Source organism: Lissotriton vulgaris, chromosome 12, assembly GCF_964263255.1.
Source record: "Lissotriton vulgaris chromosome 12, aLisVul1.2, whole genome shotgun sequence".
Lineage (NCBI taxonomy): Eukaryota > Metazoa > Chordata > Amphibia > Caudata > Salamandridae > Lissotriton > Lissotriton vulgaris.
Genome location: NC_141700.1, coordinates 576,665,001 through 576,691,710, shown reverse-complemented (window position 1 = coordinate 576,691,710; position 26,710 = coordinate 576,665,001). Strand labels below are relative to the sequence as shown.

The window sequence follows — 26,710 nt, the reverse complement described above, 5'->3', positions numbered from 1 at the left end:
ACTTGAAAATCTGCTATCCTTCAACACAAACCTGAATTAGGGAACATTACAACCCAAGCACAGTAAAGGTTAAAAATTACTTTCATATGGGGAAGCAGTTGGAAGGAAAATCCTCTATTCATGATAGGACAAGCATTTTTTTAGGGAACCACTGCTCGATGGGGCTTTAAGTGGAATAGGACATCTAATATCCACCGAAGCAATTTCCTACCCAATTAGGAGCTTACAATTCAGCAAGGAGAAGCTGTACTAAAAACTTTAAAATTGTGCAGGATGTTTTCACAAATATACTGCCTTTCTACTCCGAGCACTGCAGCAGGGAACATTTGGGGAGGAAAGGTGCTAACAGGATAAGACAACTTAGATATGCCAAGGATCAGGCCATGCAAAATGAGGGCACTAATATATTTAACCCTTTGGACGCATGCAAAATTTTTGCCGCAGTGCGGGAAAATTTAGCGCATGCGCAATTTGGATGGCCGGGGGCCACCCGACTCACTCGCCACCCGTAGCCTCGGATGGCTGGGGCCATGCGACGCATCCAAAAGGTTAAATCCATGCACCAGTAAGAGAGGTCATGTCACACAAATTAATAAAAATATTTTTAACTAAAATTACTCCAAAATCCACCAATAAACTGGTAAAAACAATTGCCACTTGCCCTAAAGTAAGCTATAACCTTTGCTCGAGAAGCAACCCAGGAAGAAAGATCACAATACAACACTGACATACAACACCGTATCAAGTACAGACTAAAATAATGAGTACCTGTTAAATCCAAAACATTCATGGCTCAAACTATGAAAACATGACATTCAACTACTGCCCCATACTATGTAATTAGGGCTTGTAGTGAATACTTCATTAACGTACTAACTCACCCTGGTAACTTCCCCCCCCTTACCTATTTTGGGTAATTAACAATTTTCAATGCAGGTTTAGCATGGAGGGGAAAGGCTGGCATTGTGAGAATATTAACTGTAGTTTTGCAAACAATGCTTTCCTGATGGAAAGTGTTTCACAAATTTTCAAACTGTATAATCAAGATGAATGAATTCCTAATACTGAGTAGCCCTACAAACTGAATTTTCATGCAATCAACTTTTGTTTGGTTATATAGTGACTATGTGTTAATGTTGCATTGGCTGTAAAGGGCAGAATAAAGTGGAGGATTTGGAGTAATTTGCCCTATTTCCATACAGGCTGGCACTGTAAATTGCTCTTGGCAATGTTGAGAGGAGCTACTGCTGCAAAAAACATGACGTTTAATGAGACATGGTTTACGAGCTTGAACATGCCCGCCCCCCAAGTATCTACGGGACTGCAAGTGTACTACAAACAAGCCCTGAGGATAACCCCAGTGGTAAATATTATGAAATGGCTTCATTAGTTTTACATGAAATATAGCCACTTTATACAGAAAAGGAGGGGGAGCTGTAGTGCTGGTGATATCAGCCTGCACAAAAACTACTCAAGTTTTTAAACTTCATGATCCTACCTAAAGAAACACTTCCCTATTTAAAACCTCGATATTAAATGCGTGTCGAGAAAAACCTATGAGAATGGTCAGAGAAACACCTCCTTCTCCTGCTTTCAGTACATTTAAAAGTGACATTCTGAAGTAAGGAATCCTTGTTCAGTTGAACGGAGTAGACGTTTAACACATTTGAGCAAACATGTTTTTTAAAATGCACAAAAATTCAAGTTATTTTACTTTTTTTTTTTTTTAAGATTCAATAGTACTTATTGCCAATTGGACATAAACAGAGGATAGACATGTCATCCTTTGATGTAAACTGTTTCCCCGAGACTACAGTAACTGCCAAAAATGTTTATTTCAAGTGGAGGCTGAGAGGAAGGCATCGTTCCCATTTCTGTAGCCAAAGAAGGAAATAAGGTGACAGACCTCTTTTTACGACCACATTGTATTATAAAACATATTTGAGAGGACAAGAAGAAATGATGCAGCACTCAAAATTAAAAAGGTGCATTATACTGGGAAGTACATACTGAGAAGCACCTACCCCACCAAAGAAGCAAATCTGAAAGTGAACCTTCATTTTATATTAACCTTTCAATCCAATTGTTTTCCAATGTAATTAATAAGGACAGAAAAAAACGTTAAAAAAAAAAAAAATCACAGAAAGGTCTCCCTAGACCTACTGATAAAGAAACTCAATGTGTGGTCCCAGAATGGCATCAGCGAATGGCTGAAATCAAGGAAACACGCGTAGTTGACAGTGAAATTACCATTGTTTTCGCACCAGGTTTGGGGTTGCAATTGTGTTCGGTAATTGACAAGTGCACCAAAAGACTTGTTAAGTGTAATGAAATTCTTTATCAATTTCATGAGATAGCGATTTCACTTCAAATGTTGGTAACCAGTGTTCAAAAAAGATTTGTTTGGTAAACTGAAGTGTGAGAGCATTGCATTTTAAGGTAAAAGAATGGAAAAATGTGCGCGATCACGGCAGTCATATTAATATATTGGATTGTGAATAGTGGCAGAGTGTCAATTGTGTAACATTTAAGTGTCACGAGAAAAGTATTTGCATTTTTGAATGGGATGGGTGCTTTTAAGTGACATCTGAATGAAGCTAAACTTACTTTTGATGGACTCGTGAAGCATGATTACGGTGCAAGAAGAAAGCGCTACATTGGACTGCTCAACAAGAATACAAAATGGGGAACCATCATTTTTAACTTCCTGGAGCGCGCGTGTGAGACCCGACTCGGAGGCAAGATATATCATTTCCACGACAAGGCCATGATCCTGCAACTGATGGCCTATGACAGTTGCATATTCCCTTAAAGAAAAAAAAGGCTGGTTATTTACAAACAAAGAAATGTGTAGCAATGAAGTCATCATGATGTGCCTTTTATGTATTTTTGATCTTCAGAAATGATGGGTTACATGTCTGGCTGTATGGTTGTCAAATGGGTAACATTCTCAGAAACATTGGAGACCTAAATGGCATGTTTTTATTTTTTTTAAGCGTAGAGGGTGAGAAGTGTACACAGGTAGAGTTCAAATCGCAGTATAGAATAGTTTAATATTTTAGGTACACAGGGCAAAATTGTTCATAAATGGATTACAAACAGGGGGGGGGGGGGGTGGCAGTTCTTACCAAGCAGTCAAGCAACTGTCAATTGTGGCGGTGAACAATATTTTGGAACGCCAGTATCCAATTTTATGGTAGCACACATTTTAATTGGGAGACTACTTTACAGCTCGGGAGAAAAATTATCTTTTCACCAATGGCATGTTCCAAAGGCATTTGATGCTTTCTACAGGAGTTACAATATTTTGCAATCAGATTTTATGTCGACCTAAAAAAGCTTCAACTTAGTGATACAATAATAGGAGTAACACTTTTTGAAGGAAAGAGTTGTGAACTAGGAGTAACTAGGGATAAACTTGTAGCTTTACTTTTTACAAGATAAACTGCAGCTACAATGTAACTAAGGAACAGGATACTATTCCCTATTTTCAACTAAACTAACGTTGGCACAAAATTGCACCTGTCAAAGAGACAACCCAAAAAACAGAACGAAGAGTGCTGTACAGCTCTAGCATTCACCTAAAGTAATTCAAAGAATACTGGGAGCGCAGCTCAATGTATGACACATCAAAGCCTTCACTATTACTTTCTGATCTTGATGCACAATTTAATTAGTAGTAAGCTACTTAAAAGCTGGAAAGAACACCAAGGAATAAAGTGTGCTCTGTCGCCAGAAAGTGCATGCAGTCTTGACTAAACTTTATAAATAAATAAAATACATAACTACAAATTGAAACAATTCTTTACATTTTGAGTTAATGTTTTGACGACAAAAGTATTTTTTTGTTAGTATACGCCAATATGGTAGGACAAGGATAACACTAAATACTATTTACAACTATTTGGAACATCTCCAGTGATGAGTCAAAAGTTTGCCTTGTGCTAAATAATGACCTCAGCTAACTCCTGTGAATGGCTAGAATTAAAAACAAGTCTAACAAACAAGTAAAAACATCAGTAAGAAGGGAAAGCAAGATTTGAACCTTTACCATCAAAGAACGATATAAAGTTTCAGAAGGATATTTTAAGAACAAACACTGGTTTATACCAAAAGCACACACACTTCCTCTTGAACCAGCAAGTTGAAGTGCTAGCTTTTCCCCCCTTTTTTCTGTAGCCTATCACAACAGTGGGGAAAACGAACCACTATGAATATCAAGGTGGTTTACATTTAACTCTGACAAGACAAGATATTTTCCCCCATCAGACCAAATGTTTGTTACTGTTGGAAACCCCCAAAAAAGGGCCTTTGCCTAATTAAAGGTTAAATTACCCACCAAATTTTAGTCTATATCACCTTTGTAACTAAAGCTAGAAATCAACTTTGTGATACGGTTGGATCACATTCTCTTAGATACCTGGCTATTGGAATCCCTTTTTACAGGATCCCTATTGGGAAATTCCTGTGATATCTTGACACGCCACTAAAATCGGAATATCCAAGCAAGCTGGGTAAGATATACTGCACTGCCTTTGGTTAAATTAATCATTACAAACTTGACGCTAATATGTCTACATCACTTGGTAGACATAATTCAGCAAGTTAATCTATGAAATGATTCACACCTGGGATTAAGTTACTTACTTTGATTAGTTCTCCAGCATTGGTATGTTCTGTGGAGTTACATGCAACACTCACTCCTATCTGGTAAATGAAGCTCTTGTATTTACGGCTCTCCAAAAGGAAGGATAGTCCAAAGAGGGTTGAGTGAAATCAAAGCCTGTCTTACTCATTGGTTCAGTCGGATCATCTAAGAGGATAGCCTCTACGTAATAAGGCACTGTGTGTCATTGTTGTTAACACTCAATTGTAGAAATAAGCATTTGAATCCAAGAAAGATCCTATGCTGGTGGATACTAATTCTGTGTTTGGAACATTTAATTTCAAGAAGCAGTCTCTGAACCAAGAATGAATGTAATCCTAGTATTACTGGTTAGTTTGAAGTAGAAATGGGAACTGCTTCGTTTCTGGGGTAGTCAGATCATTTGGTACGCCAAAGGCAGAGTGCGCCTAGGAGAATTTTGGGGTAGGCAGCGAGGTACTTAAAACAATTTTATAGCAATGATCGAATGCCAAATGTCCACCAGAAACCTAGGCACAGGACTGTGACGTCACAGTCATTCGCAAATAAGTAGTTGCCAAATAAGTTTTATACTGGGTGTACCATATCTCTAGTTCAAATGTGATATTGAGCTGTCCCACTACAATGTTTATGAAAGTTAGTATTCGGTCGAAGTCTTCAGTTGAACTATATATGAATATTTTACAAGTCTGTATCAATGGACACCAGTAGTTAATGAGGCATAACCAGAGATCATGGCAGGTACACATGGGAAACGTGGAAGATGAAGACCGATCTCATGGGGAGCACAAGATGAGATGAGTCTATCTATAATGTAGGTGTGAAACTGAAATGGCTGGATATCTGTGAGCATGGTAGATGGTAGCTGCTTGCCCAGTTTTAAAATGTTAGTATAATCTTCAAAACGTAGAAGGGTAAAAAGTATTCACAATTCTTTGCAAATGCAGTGTGAAGACGTACGCAAGGTTCAAGTGTATTTGATGAACATCTTTGGGATTTGTTATGCACTTAAGAAATCAAATGGGTAATTATTTTACCGGTGTTAGAAAATGTATTGATTGGTGTTACTGGTGTAGCCAAAAAATCACTGGGGGTTTCTCCAAAATGTTTTAAATCTGCAATCTTCATTTGAAGGAGGACACTTTGTGAAGTATGCCACGTTTTATTTTAATGCATTAGTTGGCCATGAAGATTTTGGGCTGGCTGGGACCAGAGGTTATAATTCCTAGATAGTGTAATCTATAGTTAAACGTTTTGCTTCAGCTAGATAACGCAACTTTATGGCAAGCAGGATTTGCTCCTGGTATGAGATCACTTGTTCTAAGAGGATGTCGAACATCAATGTGCCACATCTTTATGATGGTGTCATCTTTCTGGGCAGGGTGCTGAAATGTTCTGAACGATGCAAACAGAAAATTAATTAAAGAGATATATATATATATATATATATATATATATATATATATATATATATATTTATATTTATATTATGGGCTACTCCGATCTACAGGAAATGCAAGATCATTTTCCACTATATTTCTTTTAACAGTGAAAATTAAAGCATTGGTGTGTTCTCCATGATATATTTCTCACTCCAGAGACTTCAATCACAGGTTCCAAATTTCACCCTAAAAAGAAAGCTTAAGGAACTTGCTTTTAAAGAACACCTGTATTGAATATTTGTATAAGCAACATGTACTGACAAGGCTCCAAGAGGCACAGAAATTGTAACTTTACTTCAGTTAACCACATTCAACATGTATACTTATGTGAAAAGAAAGCATAGTGTATAATTGTTTATGCAGGCAGAGTCTGTACTACAGGAGGAAAATGTGTCAAAAAGAAAGTTGGCTCCTACTTCCATGTACCTATGGTTTTGGCAATGGAGGACATTCATACACATTTTTTGCAGCAAGTGATGAAGCAGTTATTCTTTGCTCACAGAACGGGAAAATGTAAAAGCACAATAAGAATGTAATTATGAGCTAGACAAAACCTAGTCATAACTTCAAATTGAAATGACTTGCATATATCAGGCTCATAGCGTGGATAACTAACAATATGTTGAGCACTACCAGTGTTCTAGATTAATAAGACTGTATTACTACAGTTTGTCAACTACTTGACTGTCAAGTATTGCCCCAAAACTTTTAAAGGAACACTAACAACACTCCTCAATTATTAGTTCTAAAAAAAAACAAAAGGAACACCTATTAAGAGAGTATTTTCCCGAATTATGTTGAAGTGAGGACAGTGCGAGAGAGGTTAGGCTACAGTAAGAGGTTGGATAAGAATTAAAGCTTATGGGTATCTGGTTAACGGTATGTTCTTAAGTGTAGGGTTTGAGACAAGATTGTAGGAGTATGGGGTAGAGGGGAAGGTTTTGTGAATAAGGATTGAGAGTAATGCATTAGGGATAATTTTGGTGTATAAGGGCAGATGGTTAGGGTATAGTGGTAAAGGGTGTTAGGGTAAAGGGTTACATGAGATGGGGTTATAGGCTCAGAATAAAGGATTACGCATTTAGGATTACGTTTAAGAGTTTAGAGGTTAGGCATTAAGGTTGGTTAAGGGTATCAGTCAAAGGTATATTATGGGTACAGAATTATGGGCTTGAGGAAGGGGATTAATGTTTGAGGGTAGACAGTTGAGGGTTGTCACTATTACATTTATTTAGTGTGATATTTGAAACTGTTTGAGTTGATGAATTACTTTTCAAAATAAAAGCGCACTTCATTTCAAAGGACTAAACTTCAATTTTAAAGTAGGCAATTAGAAGTGTTAAATATGAACTGATTATATAAAATCATTTTTGCAAGGAACAACCAGCTACTAAGGGGTGTGCGCACTCCACGTCACACTTTCACCAATGTCTAATGAGATTTTGCAAGCAATGTAGCTGCACATTCATTGGCATTTGGTACCGTGGGCCCAAGAAACATGCATTAAAAATAAAAAAAGCGCACAGAGCACACTTTTTTTGTGATACATATGTGTGTCAACACACCAGTTGAACGGCCAACGCTGAACTGCATCTACTGAATATTACAAAACTCAGATTCAGCAACCTATAATTATTATACAGAAGGCAATCACTTACACAGAGATCAATAAAGTGGCTTGTTGAGTACCATAAGTGTTACGGATTTGAACTCTGGTCTCTTTCATCCAAAAACTTAACCACTACACAATAGCGCCTTGCTAACAGCATACCATAGAATGCCTTTCTATTGAAACACTAGTAGCTAAATGGTAATCTGATTGGAACCTCTTACCAAAACTGCAACTGTAGGTTTTTCTATTGGCAGCAAAGACTATAGAGGGCATCACACAAGTAACATCACAAAAAATAGAATTAAAATGTGCCTGACCTAACTGGCAATGTGTTTTGAGGATAGCCGCAAGTGAGTAAAACAGAACGACTATTCTGAAAGTAAGTTACACTATGTGGAAGTGCATGAATTGTTTTAAGACAAGGGGTAGAAGAAATATCATTCAGAGTTGTCATTCTGGTGGGCCTTCTTTTATTATCTTTAGCACAGTAAAGAATGCTTCACACTTTGCTGCCTGCTTAATCAAAGAATTGAGTTTCTGTTCTGTTGTGTATTCGTTAGGCACTGGAAAAAGTGGACAAGATCAAAGAAAAACAATGCAAGCAAATTTTTGAAATATGAGCAGGCAGAAGAACATACTAATTGTAAGAACGTAAAGAACTCAATGTTTTGGCAGAGACAATGCAAGCATCTTAGTGCTGAAAGACAAATAATGTAAGGCTTTTTATTACACAATGATAGTTTATGGTTTGACACTGATTAAGTAATATGTTTAGAGACTGGTTAGAACAGAAGAAAAACATACGTTTGTTGCTTGCTTATAGCCACGACTACACAGTCAGAAGGCCTTCCCTTGGCATATTCTTTGTGTATTTGCTCATAAAACTGCACATACAACTTCTCCCTGCGATTATCCTTGGCGTATTGGTCCTCCGCACCTAAGAAAAACATGTTTATTACAAACTGTTCAAGTAATCGCTAAATGTGTCTGTTATAAAATAATGTAACAGTTCCTTACCCTTCTGGGAATACTGATATCTTTCATAATATTCATCGCTTCCAGAGGAATAATTATACTGCTGTCCAAATAATTCTTTGAAACTGAGAGAGAAAAAAAAGATTTACAGTTGGAACACAAAAAAACCCTGACCCACAAATGAAAATGTTTAAACGTTGCACTAATAAAGGGGAATTAGAAGAGTCCAAACAAACAATGGCTTTTCAGACAAATTATTGCACTTCGGAAGTAGTCAAAAGGTACTCAACAAAATGGTGCATTATAAAAAATTGAAACCTAAAAGGAAAATGTAGTTAACTGAAAAGACTACTGTAAAGACAACTGAAGATCTGGTAGGACGGAACTCACTACAGCTTTGTTTACAACAGGGCACTGGAGAGAGCCAAATCCACCCACAGTCTTCCTGAATTATAGACACTAGGAGAAAATATGAAGCCAAAAATAATTAGCAGATTTCAGACTGGCAAAGTCACTTGCTAGAGGTACTGAAGCCAGGTTAAGACTCAAACTGGTTTAAATTTAGAATAATGAATGGTGAAACAAAAAAGGAGATGATGCTTACTTGCTAGAAGTGTTTTCAAATTAAATACAAATAGTATGTTCCTCAATGTACAGGTTCCTAGATCAGCTTTATTTAGAGAGAATATATTTTCAAATCGCACAAGTTACTACTTGAGTAACGATATATCTGTAAGAGACATTAGTTAGTGATAGATTCCTTACTTTAGAATATCCCCAGGCGACAGACTGGATCAGTTAAGTTTTCTTAGCAGTATCCCTGCGCGTCATTAGGGGGCGTCCTGCGGCTCCGCGTCCGTCACTGAGAGTACTTAGGCATCACCCATGCGCGCTGACGCCCGTTCTGTACATGACTTTCCGCGCCAGGAACGCAGAGCCATGCAAGATACGGACCATTGGTGCATAAAAACTAGGGCCCTGAAAGGGATGACCGTAACCCTAGTAATCAGTCACAGAACAGGGAGGATGGGTGAGGCGGTAAGGAATCTATCACTAACTAATGTCTCTTACAGATATATCGTTACACAAGCAGTAACTTGTGCATCTGAAAGAGACACATTAGTGATAGATACCATACTCTTCGAGCCCGGTCCGGAGCCACAAGAACACCTTAGGCCCAGTCTCGCCTATCTTCAGCTCTCTGGGCAGAAGAGGTATAGACGGAAAGGCGTACAACAGACCGCAGCTCCACTAGAGACGAAGAGAGTCTCCGAGCGAGTGCCGCCTTGGAATTTCAACGTGCAGAACGGATGACATTGCGCGTTCTCTTCGGTGGCGAATAGATCTAACCAAGGCTCTCCCCACTGTAGAAAAAGACATTGCACCAGGTCAAATTTCTGACGCCATTCGTGATCCATCATGCACCGGTGGCTGAGATCGTCCGCCCTGGCGTTCAGAGAACCTGCCAGGTGTTGAACCACCAAGGTAATGCCTTCATGTTCAAGCCATGTCCAGAGGCGCAGAGCCTCCTGACATAGGGTCCACTACCCCACCCGCCCTGTTTGTTGCAATACCACATGGCGGTGGTGTTGTCCGTGAACACATGCACTACACTTCCCTGGGCAGAGGGAAGGAATGCCTTCAGTGCAAGTTGGATCGCCAGCAGCTCCAGAAGGTTGATATGGAGCCGGGACTCAGACAGAGACCAGAGGCCTTTGATCTCCGCCTCTCCCAAGTTGCCTCCCCATCCGAGGAGGGGCGTGGAGAAGTGTGGCTCAATGGTTAGAGCGGCAGACCCTGATGCAGAGGTCTAGCCCGGGACCAGGGTTCAATTCCCCGCCTCGGCGGGTCTTGTGCTCAAATATTCCACGGAACTGATAATTCTCGCCTCGGTGCCTATTTCAATCATTGAGTCCCACTCTACATCTCTGGGCAATAGCTTGCTTAATCTCCACAACGGCCCCCACAACGCTAAGGATGCCTGGCCTCCACCTTGGGGGTGCCCAGGAGTGGACGCCTCACAGGGAAAGCCAGGATGGGTTCCACAGCGGTATTCGTACAAGCGCCTTGAGACCCTTGCGGGCGAGTAGTGCGCTATACAAGTATCAATTTACATTTTACATTTACGCATCGGTCACTACTGTGTGCTCCGGTTGGGGAAGGGAGATGGATCTGCCATTGACCCAATCATGATTCGCGAGCCACCAATGCAGCGCCTTCTGAGATCTGGACATGATCGGACAGGTTGCCCCAATGCTGTGCCCACTAGAACTTCAGGTCCCACTGCAGATCCCGCATATACCATCTGGCATGTTGCCCTAACAGGATGCAGGAGGCCATCAGGCCCAGGAGCCGGAGGGTCATCCGGACTGAAACCAGGGATAGAGGCTGAAAGATCGGAATCATAGCCTGAATATCCCAGACTCGCTGCTCAGTAGGATAAACCTGAAACAGCGTAGCATCCAGAACCACTCCGTTGAAGGGGAGCTTCTAAGAGGGACTCCGGTGCGACTTGGGCACATTGATGGAGAACCCCAGCAAATGCAGGAGGTCGGCCGTAGTCTGAAGGTGGGCGACGACTGCTTGGGGCGAGCCCGCCTTCAACAACCAGTCCTCGAAGTAGGGGGAAGACTGTTACCCCAGACCTGTGCAGAAGAGCTGCGACCACTGCCATCACTTCCGTGAACACCCGAGGGGTGTTGGTAAGGCCGAAAGGGAGCACGGCGAAATGAAAATGCTCCTGGCCTACTGTGAACTTCAGGTAGCGCCTGCAGGACGGGAATGTGAAAAACACCCTGCAAGTCCAACGCTACCATCCAGGGTCCAGGGCAGCCAGGACCTGAGCCAGAGTCAGAGTCAGCATCTTGAACTTCTCCTTCCGGAGGAAGCGATTGACGTCCCTGAGGTCCAAGATAGTGTGCAGGCCCCCCTTGTCCTTCTTGGGGACCAAAAAGTAGTGGGAACAGCAAACACACCCTACTTCCCGATAGGGAACGCACTCAATGGCCCCCTTGGCCAAGAGGGCCGTGACTTCCTGTCGGAGAAGAGGGCTGTGACTTCTTGTCGGAGAAGAGCCACATGATCCCCGACATGTGGTGGTACCGAGGTGGCATGGCTGGAGGGGAGGACTGAAAGGGAAGTGAGTATCCTTGTCCGATGTAATTTCGCGCCAGTGGTGGAGGAGGTAGCGAACCCTGCCACCCACTGGCGTGGGGTGTTCCCTGAAGCTCGGATTAGGAAGGCTTGGAGGTGGAAAAAGCGGGGGTAGAGATGGGCTGACCCGCATGCTGGTTCCCAGACCCGCCCCTGCAGAAGCCACGGCTGCGCTGAGGTTGGTTCTGCACAAGCTTGTTGGAGGGGTGCGCCTGGGCGCCCCCTGCCCTGGCCACGAAAGGAAAAAAACAAGGATTCTTCGCAGAAAGACCCAAGGACTTGGCCGTGACCCTAGAGTCCTTAAAGCGCTCTAGTACACTGTCAGCCTTATCGCCAGAGAGGCAGGAGCCATCAAAGGGCATGTCCATGAGCGAGCCCTGGACATCGGGCGAGAGCCCAGTTGAACGGAACCAGGCATGACGTTGCAACGCTAGTCGTGGAAATTGCTCTACCCAACGAATCAGCGGTGTCCAAAACACACCGGATGGCAACCTTAGCCGCATCCTCCCCCTCAGCAATCGCTTGGGAAAGGACAGCCTGGACGTCCTCAGAACACTGAGGCAAGACCGGAGCAACGGAATCCTACACTGCGTGGGATTAACAGCCCAACAAGCAGGCGGTGTTAACCGACCGCAGCCCTAAGCTGGCTGAGGAGAACAATCTCTTACCAAATTGTTTCAGCCTTTTAGAGTACTTATCCGGCAGAGCAGTGGGAAAGGCACTCTGCGACGTCTAGGCCTGAATGACCAGGCTCTCAGGTGTAGAGAGTGGTCAGGAAGGCTGGATCATCAGGCGCCAGACGGGGACGCCTAGCAACTTTTTTTATCCACCGGCCCACCAAGTGCCCAAGAGGACTTTGGTGGCCTCATTGAAAGGAAGCAGCGGCTCAGACGGTGTAGACGTAGTCTGGGGCACCTCCGTAAGGAGATTGGTTTGAGTCACATTGCTGGGCAGGGGGAGTCCTCGGACCTGTCCCAGTCATTGTTCGCCTCTGGCGTAGAGTGGGCCGGTCGCGGCGGTGCGGGAGAAGGGCCGAACGGTATCGGGAACGTCGCCGGCTGGGGCCGGAGCAGCTTCCCACTGCGGATCCCAGGCCGGAACAAAATGGACCTGAAACCGGGGCAGATGTGGGATAAACTGCACCCAGTGCGGCGCCAGTGGAGGAGCAGCCGGGCCAACAGGATCTGGACACGGGACCCGAAGACGCGCCAGCAGGAACCCGAGGCCTTTAAAGGCGGACCAAGGCAGCAAGGCACTCTTGCATCTGTTCGGGAGTAGCAACGGACCAGAGTATGGCGGTTTGGCGGCGGGACTCCCAGGCTCCAGAGGAGCCGCAGGGACTGAGCCCCTGTCGCCCTCGCCCACCTCCGAGGAGCGACGGAGAGCGAACATGTTTCTCCGACTTCTTTTTATGGTGTTGATTACCAGAATGCGAAAGCTAAGACTTGGAGCGACTGCTCCGGTCCCGCGAGCTGTTGTGGGAACAGCCCCTGGACCCAGAGTGGCGGTGTGACGAATGCCGCACTTCCAGCAATTTCCGCCGCCGCTCCCGCAAGGCTTTCGGGGGCCATGGCTTCGGGAGTCGTGATCAGTCTCACAGCAGTAGAGGCAAACATTGTGGGGGTCAACCACCGACAGGCCCACAAGACTTAAAGCTGGGTATCCCTACGTGCACCAGGAGAAAAAGTGGGGAGACAAAAGTCTCAAAAATAGCGGTCAAAAAGTGGTTTGATGTATCTGGGGATACTGAAGAACAATCTGCAACCGCAAAAATGAAAGTGAGTATGGCAGATGAAAACGCAAGCATAGAGAAGTTCTGTTTTATCTGAAAACGTAGTGATATTTGGGAAAAGTGCAAAACAAGACTGCGTACCTACGCATATCCGAGTCTAAATGGGAGACTGCCTCGTCAATGCGAAGACATTAACATAATCAACAAGAAAGTGATGGGAGGGGGGGGAAGAAATCACCCGCTCCAAAAATCATACCAAATAATAGTGGTTAACATCACAAAATTCCATCCCTACCGTTTGGAAACTGGTAAGCACAGTCTCACCCTGTAATTATCAAAACAATCACAGTGTACTGGGGGAAGTAAATCACTCATGTATTAAAACAATAAACAAGTAGGTACATTTGGACTCTCGCACACACTAGGTAATAACGCGGGATAAAAGTTCAGCTAGCAGTTTCCGACTACCTCTAACAAGCTTGTGCTTGGCTGTGGGCTGGCCAGCCTAACCGATAGCCATTGTTGTTGGAGCCCATAAGCTTTCCTCTGCACCGAAGCAGCATTTTCCAGGCCACTAATGTTTCAGAGCCTTCAATAAATAAAGCACATTTTCCTGCACCTAAGACACTTTCTACAGAATCAAAACAATGAATAAGCACTGCAAAATGTGTCGTACTACAATATCATCTGGCTATAGCAGATTTGAAAACAATGTTAAATAAAACAAGCATTTGCAATGCAATAGGTCTCGCATTAGGAAAGTTTGAGCTATTGGTCTTGTAAATGTAAATTTTACTTATGTGTTGGTTTTGAAAATAGCTAAATTAATAGCTTTGTCATTTACAATGCCAATAGTTATAACTTTCGCAAATGTGACACCTATAGCATTTGTAATGCAACATGTTTTGTATTTACGTGACTTAGATGTATTGATATTACAAATAACAATGGCTTTTAATTTTTTTTAAATTAATACTTAAATAAAAGGGATTGTAATTTATAATGGCAATAGCTGTGATGGCGCGAAGTCATGCGGTGGTGGCCCAGAGGGATGCAGTGGAGGCCCAGAGGGATGCAGGCCCAGAGGGATGCGGTGGTAGCGCATAGTGATGCTGGGGAGGTGCTGGGGTGGTGCTGAGTGGTGCTGTGGTTATGCTGAGTGATGCTGTGGTTGTGCTGAGTGATGATGTGGTGATGCAGAAGGCAGAAAGGCACAAAAAACTAGTCTAACAGAGGGCAAAAGTGTAGAGAAGCGAGGGATATTCAGAACAGATAACACAACCTTCCAAGGAGCTAACAGCCCCCTCAAACCGCGACTTTAAAAAATGTTTCAGCTAACTGCCTAGGAGGTTTCAGCAAAAAAGCTCTACCAACTTTGGTTCAGTTGATTCTTGAATTTAAATGTATATATAGCAATAAAGAATTGATTAATGCATCACAATATTTTGTATTTTGTCTTTCAGCAGGATGTTTGGTATATCAGCATGTAGGTAGGACATTATTGACAAAGTGAGGACAATATCCAGTAGGTTGCTATGCTTCTTAGTGCCTCACCTAAGAAAGGCACAGGGAGAAGGTTGAAATAGTTTTAAAGTGTATGTGTGCGGACACAAGTAATGGCTAGATGAAATTACGAGACCTGCATTATGAAAAACCTTTTATTGCCTGCATTGTTGTGAAACATGAGTTTGAGATGTAAAGCATTTAGATGACAGTAAAACACTCAGTGTCGGTGACTAAAGCAGAGAAACATTCCCTGGGATATGCATTGCGGTTCGTGGTAGCTGTGCAATACTCCACTTAAGCAGTCAGTATGCAGTACTTAATCTGATACAGACATCTGGGTGTCAGTGGTTCCGCTTATACAGCTTTTGTTTTTCCTCTCCCCTCCAAAAACATGGTTTTAAAAAAGCTAAACTATTTGGTGATCTTTAAAAGGCAGGATTCTATCAACAAAGGGGTTGGCAGCAGCTGCTTGACCTCGCATGTGTTTATTGGAACGAGGGCTTCGGACTTAGAACTTTAACCTTTGTGTTTATCCTCGACTTGTCCGGAGAGGCCAAAAGTAGCTCTTAAAACTGAACAGTGCTGAAAGATGAAAATGGTGAATCCCGTCAAGCCCTCATGGGTACTTTTCCTAATACTGCTACACGAAGCCGAACAAACAGGTAAATCAGCGTGTTATTTATATGCATTCTGAAGACTTAAAAAAAAAAAAATAGTCAATATAGGTTTTTACTTTGAAGCAGAGAGCAGAAAGGTCTCAAGAATGAATAGCTTCACCGTGAAATACCGAAAACATCTTTGCTGTCCTTTCAGATGCGTTGAATCTTCTATTGAAAAGTGGATTATGAAATGAGACTGAGGAAAAAATAAATAAATAAAAAAGAAAGGGGCATGATAAAGAGAGAAGTGGCTTTAAAGCGGAGAGAGAAATACAGCTGGAGGGGAGAGAGAGAAGGCGCGCGAGTGAGAAACTAGGATGGAGATGGTGATTAGAGAAAAAGACAGATTGTGAGGCAGAGAGAGAGTGGGAGAGGGTAAGCACCGTTCATTGACAGAGATGGGATATCCAAGAAAGGAACGGAGAGAGGGCAACGAATGAGGCAAGTAGCAGCGGTAGAAGGGTGTATAAGAAAAAGAGATGGGGCCAGGGGAGACAGAAAGGTGGAGGGATGACTAGGGAATGGAGCTGAGAGAGATTAAGAAATACTGAGAGGAAAGGGGGGGGGGGGGGGGGGGGGGGGGTTTGCGAGAGAGACCACGCCGGTTGGAGAAAGATACAAAAAAGCCATGTAAAGTAACTAATAAGATTAATGAAGAGGAATCTGCCAAGCATCTCCAGTGCTTGGCCTGCGTTGTGCATAGAGGGCATACCTTGTGGAGTTGCTTTTCTCTGAGAGCTGCCACTAACTGAACGATCAAACACAACTTGAGCAGCAAAGAAGTGAAAGCAGGCAGCAACATGGAGAAGTAGTAGGCGGGAGGGAAAAGGAGACTGGGTTAACTTTCTTTAGGAGAAACTGAAAAACGAGAACCCTACGAGCAAAACAGTTTAAGTAGATATTGTAAAAGAAATGTAAATCACAGTGCGAATATACACATACCAAATAGAACGACGGGCGGGGGGGGGGTGGGGTTGATAGAGACGGGGTCGCACATTGAGATTAACTGAATTACAATGAGCCCTGATACGAACAGGAAACGCAGCAACGGACGGGCGGTGTGGGGGCGGCAAAAGAAAACAGGTGATATGTTAACACATTATTAGTGTGATCGAACACGAGACTGCTACAGTTCAGTTGGCGTCCGCAGATTTTAGAATGCACATGTTGGAGGAGTTTTTTTGCATACGTAGCAGTTGAAATGCATTAACAGTTAAAAGAAACGGGTGAAAAGGAAAGCAAAACAAGTTTAAAAAGTTACGAGACACGGCCTGGCGGCTGTGAAAGTGAAAGTACGGCCAGCCGGCCGTGAATAATTAGGGGAGGAGAAATGCCTGAGGCAGAGCACACGCTGGGGGATGCCTGTGGGAGGGAGGCAGATGGCTTTGATGTACACGCGCTTTTCACGGGCACTGCATGAAATCGCTGCAGATGGTTAAGCTCTCGTTAAGCCCCCGTTAAGCCCCAATCTCTCTCGCCAGCAATGCGCCAGCGCATTAGCAGGTGAGCCCTAAAAACAAGCATAGTAACATGATCCATGAGGTTTCCCGAGAAAAAAGAAAAGCAATTACTAGAGCTCGGCTGTTTCCAGGCGCATGTCCGTGATGAAAGGGATCTGTGGTAGGTGTCAAGGCTCCTCCCGCCGGGGGTTCCCTGACAGCGCAGGCGCGCATCACAGGCTGGGGTTGGCTGTGCGCGCTGCAGACAGCGCACACGCTGCAGGAGGCACTGCATGCACGGAAGCTCTGCCGGGAAGATTTTGCATTCTGTGATGGGAAGTGAACTGTTGTGACCCTGGTGAGGGAAGCAGCATAAGGGCCCTCCAGTATATCGATCGGTTACGCTGCACGCATTGTTTAGGGTGCTGCAGATAAAACTACTCATCATACAGACGAAGGATGTCCTTAACGATAGTGTGCATGCAAGAAAGTGCAGCAAGACATTGCACGCGCTTCACGGGAGACGGTGCACGCGCGTCCGGGTCGAGGTGCACATGCTGCAGAAACCAAAGACAGATTGCACACTGGGGAGGGTGGCACATGACAAGGTTATAGTACAAGGCAAGAGGTAGCATTGCATCCAGTGATAAAAGTAGCACTCCGAGCTCCAAACGGGGAGTAGCAACGCTGTGCAGACTGCATTGGGATACACTGCATGCAATTTAAACCAAAACACTGCAGTCGGGTAATCGTATTTTATGATTTATACATATTAAATAGGATTGGGGCCAACTGAAAGAGGTCGCTTCCACCAAGTTCTGCACCTTGTGCATCCAGCGTTGGAAAACTTATTGTATGAAACGAAGAGGTGTGTGGTGGGAGGGAGACAAACATGGTACACAATTCTTTCAGTGAAACACTTTCTTTGCGAGTGCTGAGCGCCCACAAAGCATACTGGAGTGGCTGACTACATCCGCCATGGATCTGCAGCTCTCTGCACTGATGCCTGTGCATGTTGAGTAAAGGAAGCCCCACGTGGGGAGTGGGGTGGTCTGTGCTAGCGTGGGAACGATAGGAGCGAACAAGACGCGTGTGGACAGTACAAGCATAACAGTTCACGTGCCTCCTTAACATGTGAATTGTCATAACAAAACAATGGAGTTATTTTTTACAAATAATGCAAGGGAAGAGGCAGGTATCCCATCCCGCTCATGGGGGGTTAACATGTCATCCCATACAATTGAGTGGTCTTCAAATAACCAGTTAGGTGCGAGTTTAGATCCTGGTTTGCGTCCTCTTAGAAGACAAAAAGGTGAGTAACAAGTCACACTGTTAGGTGTGATGTGACCATATAGTGTCTTTAATGGACTGAACAATGGGTTTGCGTGCAACCATCGCCAATTGTAGCGATTCTTTCATCATTATGTTGCACCTTTCCACCAACCCATTCGCATGAGGACAATATAGTGGGGTGAAAATGTGCTTTATTGCCAAACTGCTAAGAAAATCTTTCATTTCCTCTGAAACTAACTGCACCCCGTGGTCGGTGACGAGCATATGAGGTATGCCTCCATTAGCAAAAATGTCAGATACGAAAAGTTTAATCGTTTTAGTGTCTACTTTGACGAATTTAAGAGTGATTCATTTGGAAAAATAGTCCACTAACACTATAATGAATCTCTCTTGTATACCTGGGATTTGAAGGGGGCCAATAATGTCCATGCCTATTTTCTCCCACACCTTAATAGGCACATGAACAGGTTCCAGGGGTGTTTTCCGTGTGCTTTTGGTTTTGTCGCCGAGACCACAAGCATTGCACCCTTTAACCAGTTCCTCTATGCAAGTGTCCATGCCAGGAAACCAATATCCTGAGCGAAGCTTGCTTTTAGTAAGGCTTCTACCTAAACGGCCCTCATGAGCTATTACACTGATGAGTTACGAGTTCTTAACCATTTTTAGGGTAACATCCTTTGATGTGAGTGTTCCATTCCTCTTCTAGAATGGCAGGAATGGTTACTTGCAGGATTTCAAATTCTTCTGTACTTTCTTCAATGTGTTTGTCGAGTGGTAACCGTGAAAGACTGTCATCCACCAGACTTTTGTTGCCTGGAACATACTCGATTTTGTAGTTGAAATTTTGTAAAGACACTAGCCATTTACCAATGCGGGGTGTAGCTTTTTCAATGTCCTTAGAAGAGAATAATGACACCAAAAGGTGTGTGTGTTCCGTCCAGAGTAAAAACCATATGCCCCATAGACAAAATGTAAAATGATAAGTGGCCCCAAGATAAGGCCTCCTTCTCAATTGTGGAGTAGTTAATTTCTGCATCTTTGAGTGTCCTGGAGGCAAATGGTAAGATTTTCTCTTTCCCTCTTTGACTCTGAGAAACTGTGGCACCAACGCCTCTATTGCTGGCATCAGTAGTGAGGAACGTGCCTTTGGTACCATCAAAGTTTCCTATGCAGGGTGCCATAGCAATAGCCTTTTTGAGCTCCATGAATGCACTGTTGTGGGTGGACAACCATTCAAATGTACTTTTTTTTTTTTTAGGTCTGATGGGTTGTACTAGATGTGAGAATCTGTTAATGAATTTGGACATACATTCAGCCAATCCTAAAAGCTTCTACCACAGCCTCTTTGAGATCCATTTTAGGTTTCATGCCTTCACTGGACAAGGTATGCCCTAGAAATTCAACTGACACTACTCCAATCTTGCACTTTTTCTTTTTGATGGTGAAACCTGCCTCACTAAGTTTAGTGCATACTTTTATTAAATTAGATTTGTGTTCTTCCTCATCCGATCCATACACGAGGATGTCATCTTGGAAACAGATCTATTTATCCAAGCCTCTCAGAACATGTTGTATTATTCTTTGAAAAGCTGGTGCAGCCGAAGCTAACTCAAATGGCATCCTTAGGAATTTGTAAGAGCCAAAAGGTGTGGTGAATGCATTGAGGATTTGAGAATCGGGATGTAATGCAACTTGATGGTATGCTGAAGTAAGGTCTTGTACAGAAAAATACTTGGCATTATTTATTACAGACAACATTGAAACAAAAATGTTTAAAAAATGACAAAATGATTAACATTTTAGAAATGGGGATTTCAGTATGGGAGGCAAGACAGATCAGCAGGAAATTAACCCCCCTCTCTCTCTCTCTCTCTCACTGAAGCTTAGTTAAACTCCTTCATATTTGCAGTAGCTCCTAACAAATACTTCCCGATATAAGAACACATAACAAGAACTGTTTGGTATGAGGTTTAAAACAAGTGTCCAAATTAATAATGGGTGGAAAACGTGAACAGCCAGTGCAGTCACTGGGTGTTAATGTGCCTTCACTGCTTTATTTATTGCAATGTCCATGTTTGACTGTTTCTGCTCACCTGCCACCTTTAATGGTCAGGAGTTGAAAATGTCTGCCCTCTTGTTGGGAGCTATTGTGTGTTATAAACTGTTTAGTAGACCGGTATTCAATCAAAATACTCTTTATATTGGTTTTTAGAATATAAAAAGAGATACATAGTTTAAAAAGGAACATTAAAAATGACAACATCTCAAAAGTTACGACCAATAATTCAAACCATCATATTAATGTCTCATAAAAATAGCTTTAAAACTGCATCACTTTCAATTCAGGGTATAATACTACACATGTCAAAAATTATCACTATATAATAGGCATGTCGTATTGTGTCTAGTGCGTTATCTGCTGATGCAATCAATCAGTTGATCTAACTGGTTCATTCTGTACAGAGGAAGTGAGACTTCTTCGGAACTATGAAATCATGAAAAATCTTGATACTTCAAAGAACAAAAAGGATGGTCTCCTCATAATTTCGTGTACCCAAGCTCCTGCAAATGTAAACCAGCAATTTCAACCTAGGCCTGGTATAAGCAGGGCATGAAACAAGCATTGGAAATGCAATAGGTCTCGCATTAGGAAAGTTTGAGCTATTGGTCTTAGAAATGACTTTTTATTTATGTGTTTTTTTTTTTAAATAGCTAAAATAGCATTGTCATTTACATTGCCAATAGTTTTAACTTTCGCAAATGTGACACCTATAGCATTTGTGAGCACTTATGAGATAAACTAAACTGCCTCCAGGCTTGACCGAAAAGAGGATGCAGCAAGAGGGGTGTCATTTATCTCTGCCATGATGTGATGGTTCTTAGTATATTTGTACATGGCACTAACAAGAGCATAGAAAGTGAGCTTGGTCTTCCTCAGAGGCAAGCAACAGGAGCAGCCTAGGAATTATCCTGTGATTACAGCGGGGTGGAAATAATATGCTTTACCCTGTGTGCTCACATATTGTCCCACCATTTATTCTAGCTCACATTCCAATGTTGTGACTGCTGGAATTGACAATTCAGTGTTCTAGAATTATCATGTTACTTGGTCCTACTAACATGCATGACCACGTGCAGATTTATCTAATTGAAACTTGAAATCATATACATATACACTTTAATTATTGCTCGTATACCATGACAATGCAAACCCACATGTACCTTAACATGTGCTGATATATTTTATTAACCATTTGTGATTTAGTATTCATGGTGGTTTGAAGCCCACCAAAGCATTAGTATTATTGCACACTTACATGCACGTCAACCGAGTTTTCATTTTGTTATGCTATGTTGTACACTGTATTTTGATGGCACACTAATCGAGCGTTTTTGGAGGTGTTAGATCTTGCTTTTGCTGGTGAAACATTTATCTTGCTTTCAAGGTTTTCGCGCTTTCTTGCCACGAGAAGAGCCTTTCAGTTGTTCATAAGGTTCTATCAGTAGGCTTCTGTTTATCACTTCCATTCACTTGAATTGAGAAAAAGTGTCTAAATGTAGCACCAAAAATTATGGATTTTGATATTACATTCTCCAACTGATCTGAGGCGAAGCTCTGTGCCTTTTCTTGGGAAATTGCTTTATAATAACATTTTGCTTGCTATCATTAAATAATTTAGTCTTCGATGCTCTATCTTGAGTGTCTGTTTTCCTCTTACATAACCTGGTGCATTGTGAGCGGAGAAACATCCTTGAATCTTTGCTAGGAAAAATTGGGCCTGTGCTGGACAGAACTCTGCACTAAGATGCTCGGAACCAGAGATAAAGGAGAGATTTTCCTGGGAGAACTGGGGTGGAACATTTCCCAGCGCTGGACGTAGTTATTTGCCGGGCAGTGTAAGCATGTTGAACTAAATTTAGATGAAGTCTAACTGCGTTTACCATCTACTCAGTACCAAGATACCCTCCCGGGTGATTGTGCGGTCTACAAATCTGCCTGCCGTCACAGGATAACATAACAGTTGTGGTACCTTCATGAGGCTGGATTTAGTGTTATTTGCCTTTCAAACAGACTCTACTCCATGCATTAAAAAAAATAAGAACCTTGGTCTAAAACACCACCTAGGTTAGAGCACCGTAGTTGTGTCCACCTACGGTAATACGTCAGGTCATGTGAAGCTTCCCGCATCCCATATCGAGCCATTAGACCTGAAGGCGGAACCCCGGATTTCTTCATCCCTCCTGCAACAGGCTTGTTTTTTTATTTCTCATACGTGGCGCTATGTGTAGCATGGAGGGGTCAACGCATGATGGGCTCCTCCTTTTGTCACAAAGGATAGTGAACAATACTTCCTCAGAAGTGTACAGAAGTGTACGCTTCTCCCCTCCAGGCAGGACTTTACAAGGCCATCTCTCCTTGCAGCTGGACTGCAGCTGCTGTGTCTATTAACAGTTTCAGACAATGCCGGTTTCACTTCTTTGGCCCAGGAACGCGAGCCTCAGAAAACCCTCGTCATCGTGCACACACTTCGTTAGTTGCACAATTAAACAAGTAACGCTCTAATCTGCGACTTACTTTAAAAAGTAAACGCTCTGGGGGTCCAAACCTGAGCGGCAAGGTTGTGCTGGGAGAGAGAGAGTGGGGAGGAGAGTAGGAGGAGGAGGGGGGAGGAGAGTAGGAGGAGGAGGGGGGAGGAGGAGAGTAGGGGAGGCACGGCCTAGCGGCCGTGCAACCAAGAAGTGAGGGGGCGGAGCTGGGGGAGGCTGTGAGAGAGAGAGTGGGGAGGAGAGTAGGAGGCGGAGGGGGGAGGAGAGTAGGAGGAGGAGGGGGGCCAAAAGAGACAAGACGGAGGGAAGGCAGAGAAGGGGAGGGGGGAGGAGAAATGCGACACGGCGGGCAGGGGAGGGGGCGGAGAGGGTGTGAAAGCAGCAGGGGCCTGGAGTGTGGCTGAGGGAAGTGACGAAATGCGACACGGCAGGCAGGGGAGGGGGCGGAGCGGGGGTGTGGGAGGAGTGCGCCTGAGGGAAAATACATGCAAGGCAGGCGGCTGGGGGCATGTGCACGCGCTTTCAAGCTCAATGCGCATGCGCATTGAGCTTGAATTTCACGGGCACTGCAAGGAATCGCCACGATTCCTTGCAAGTTAGTTAAAGACTGTTTAAGCCCCCATAGTCGCGCAAGCTCGATGCGCATCGACAGGCGAGACCTAAAAAATGAATGAGGGATTGTTTCTTTAGCGAGACCAGATCCTTGGGGTCAACTACTCCTACCAGGCCAGATGTAAAGGCACTAAGAGGTAATGTGCCAAATCTAAATTGCACATATCTTTTTTTTTGCCAAAATAGGTTCAATTTCGGCCAGGAATAATTCTAATAAAAGGACTTTAAACTGTAAAAAATATTTAGAGTGCCAAGTGCATGTAAAATTAAAAGATTAGACAGCTTAAACAGCACATACTTATTTTTTAGGTCCTTCGCACTTATGCTGGGACAGAGTAAGATCCTACTAAAGAGTTGCTGCGTTGCAACTATAAGGCTATTAGGCGAGATAAAGTGGTGAGCCCTCCTTAAATATAGAAAAGATTTCAGCCCCTGCCCATGACGTGGGAGTACTCAATCTATTTAAGAAAAATTACTGTTTGATATGGTCTCCAGATATTGATATCCGAGAGAAAGACTGCCAAAACGTTTGTCTATTCCTGGGGCTTTATTGGGCACAACCTTTCATATTAGCGGATTCAACCTCTAGCAGGTAACTGGTTGAAACACAGTTTTCTACCAGTCTGACTGATAACACCGCATAAACTGCTTGTTATAGCATCTTGCCTACTATATCCAGGTGGTGGTTAATAGAGGTGGGAGGAATGCTCAATCCATGCATCAGCAGCGATATCAAGTTCCATATAGCCCTCCACATTCCCTGTTGCCACAACATTCCAAACAAGAGTTTGTTTTTTGTCTCTAGTGGCTTCGAGAAGTTGGATCAACCTCCTGTTAGCCCATTCTCTTTTAGCCTTTCCAAGTGACTTCTTATAGTTAGCTCTTTTGATTTTAATATCTCCCTTGTCCACCATGTTCATGGCTCTAGCCAGTGCGGTTTTGGCTTTTCTACATTTGTGAGTCAAACCAAGATATGTGTCTGAATGCCTGATGTGTATTGCATGCCTGGCTCTGGAGTGACAGGGGCTGGGGAGGTGTGTATGGCTCCAGGGAGTGTGAGTCAGCACTAGGCTGAATAGGAGATCTGCATTTGGAGTAGTCCCCGGACCCAGAACAGGTCTGTGCCTGCCTAGGTGAATGCTGGATCAGCCCCCCTGTGGTGAGCGATGACTGAGCCCCCACCTGAAAAAGGGGAAGAAAAGCCATGTAAACAAAGTGCCCCAATACCCAAAAGAACCAGTTGAAACACCCCCCCCCCCCCCAAGCCCTGTTCTGCTGGAGGGCCCTGTGAGCTGGCCTGCCCGTGCCCAGCCTTGGCACTTTTGGGGGCTTAGCGCCTCATGAGCACTATATCTTTATCCTAGGAGGAGAAACTTGTGGGCTGCATCGTATTTCGAGGGAATCCAGACGTAGGGGTTTCCCCGCATTGCCAGAGGACAGCGGGAACCTACCCCGCATGCTGATGGAAGCGGGAGCCCACCCCGCATTGCGGTGATCCATGTAGTAAGGCAGGAGCCCACCCCCGCATTTTTGGGCTCCGGGTAGCGGGACCCCCACCCCGCATTTGTGTATTTACGGGCTGGAGCCTGTCTGCACTTGTGAGCTGCGAAGTGAAGTTGCCCCGAGATCAGCAGCCCGGAATGTAAATGTAAATGTAGTAGTATTTGTATAGCGCCCGAATCGACCCCCGAAGGGGTATCTCAGGCGCTTGTACGCATATCGCTGTGAAACCCTTCTTGGCTTTTCCCTGTTAAGTGCCCACTCCTGGCCACCCCCAAGGTGAAGCCAGGCATCCTAGCGTTGTTGGGGCCGTTGTGGAGATTAAGCAAGCTATTGCCCAGAGTTGCAGAGTGGGACCCATGATTAGAAAAGACACTGAGGCGAGAATTATCAGGTCCGCGGAAATTGAGCCCAAGACGGGAACTGAACCCTGGTCCTGGGCTAGACTTCTGCATCAGGGTCTGCCGCTCTAACAATTGAGCCACACTCCTCCACTGGTACAAGCGTGTTCCTCGTGGTGGGAAGGGCTAATTTGCGGCCCACTAATAGAAGCGGGTGGGAGAGAGGAAGCTGCCGAGGCAGACAATTGCTGCGTGGCCGGAGGGGGGCCGGAGGCGGGCCTTCCATACTGGTGAGGGAAGTCCTGTGTGCCGAGATGTCAGGAGCCTTGCATGCTCCAACTTCGCCAGGGGGAGGAGAGAGGGAGGGAGGGAAGAGAGGGAGGGGGAGAGGAGGGAAGAGAGGGAAGAGAGGGAGGGAGAGAGGGAGGGAAGAGAGGGAGGGAAGAGAGGGAGGAGAGAGGGATGAGAGAGGGAGGGAAGAGAGGGAGGAGAGAGGGAGGAGAGAGGGAGGGAAGAGAGGGGGGAGGGAAGAGAGGGAGGAGGGAGGGAGGGAAGAGAGAGAGGGGGGAGGGAGGGGGAGGAGGGGGAGGGAGGGGGAGGAGGGAGAGGGAGGGAGGGAGGGGGAGGAGAGAGGGAGGGAAGAGAGAGAGGGGGGGAGGGGGAGGAGGGAGAGGGAGGGAGGGGGAGGAGGGAGAGGGAGGGAGGGGGAGGAGAGAGGGAGGGAAGAGAGGGAGGGAGGAGAGGGGGAGGGAGGGGGAGGAGGGAGAGGGAGGGAGGGGGAGGAGGGAGAGGGAGGGAGGAGAGAGGGAGGGAAGAGGGGGAGGGAGGGGGAGGAGGGAGAGGAGGGAGGGGGAGGAGGGAGAGGGAGGGGAGGGAGGGGGGAGGAGAGAGGGAGGGAAGAGAGAGGGGGGGAGGGAGAGGGAGGAGAGAGGGAGGGAAGAGAGAGGGGGGGAGGGAGAGGGAGGAGGGAGAGGGAGGGAGGGAGGGAGGGAGGGGGAGGAGAGGGAGGGAGGAGAGAGGGAGGGAGAAGGAAGAGAGGGAGGGAGGAGAGGGAGGGAGAAGGAAGAGAGGGTGGGAGGAGAGGGGAGGGAGGGGAGGAGAGAGGGAGGGAAGAGAGAGGGGGGGGAGGGAGGGGAGAGGGAGGGAGGGAGGGGGAGGAGGGAGAGGGAGGGAGGGGGAGGAGAGGGAGGGAGGGAGAGGGAGGGAGGAGAGAGGGAGGGAGAAGGAGGAGGGGGAGGGAGGGAGGGGGAGAG

At 44.7% G+C, this 26,710-nt stretch overlaps 1 protein-coding gene across 1 annotated transcript in view; it reads right to left on the bottom strand.

Moving 5' to 3' along the window:
- LOC147677782 (uncharacterized) overlaps nt 1–26,710 on the bottom strand; it is a 181,511-nt gene that overhangs the window by 127,468 nt on the left and 27,333 nt on the right. Inside the window, exons 2-5 of the mRNA XM_086945586.1 lie at nt 19,185–19,351; nt 8,717–8,799; nt 8,504–8,636; nt 2,608–2,807 (exon numbers count right to left, since the gene is read on the bottom strand). Of these exons, the coding sequence (XP_086801712.1) occupies nt 2,608–2,807; nt 8,504–8,636; nt 8,717–8,799; nt 19,185–19,351 (583 nt within the window). The remainder of the gene's footprint in view (nt 1–2,607; nt 2,808–8,503; nt 8,637–8,716; nt 8,800–19,184; nt 19,352–26,710) is intronic.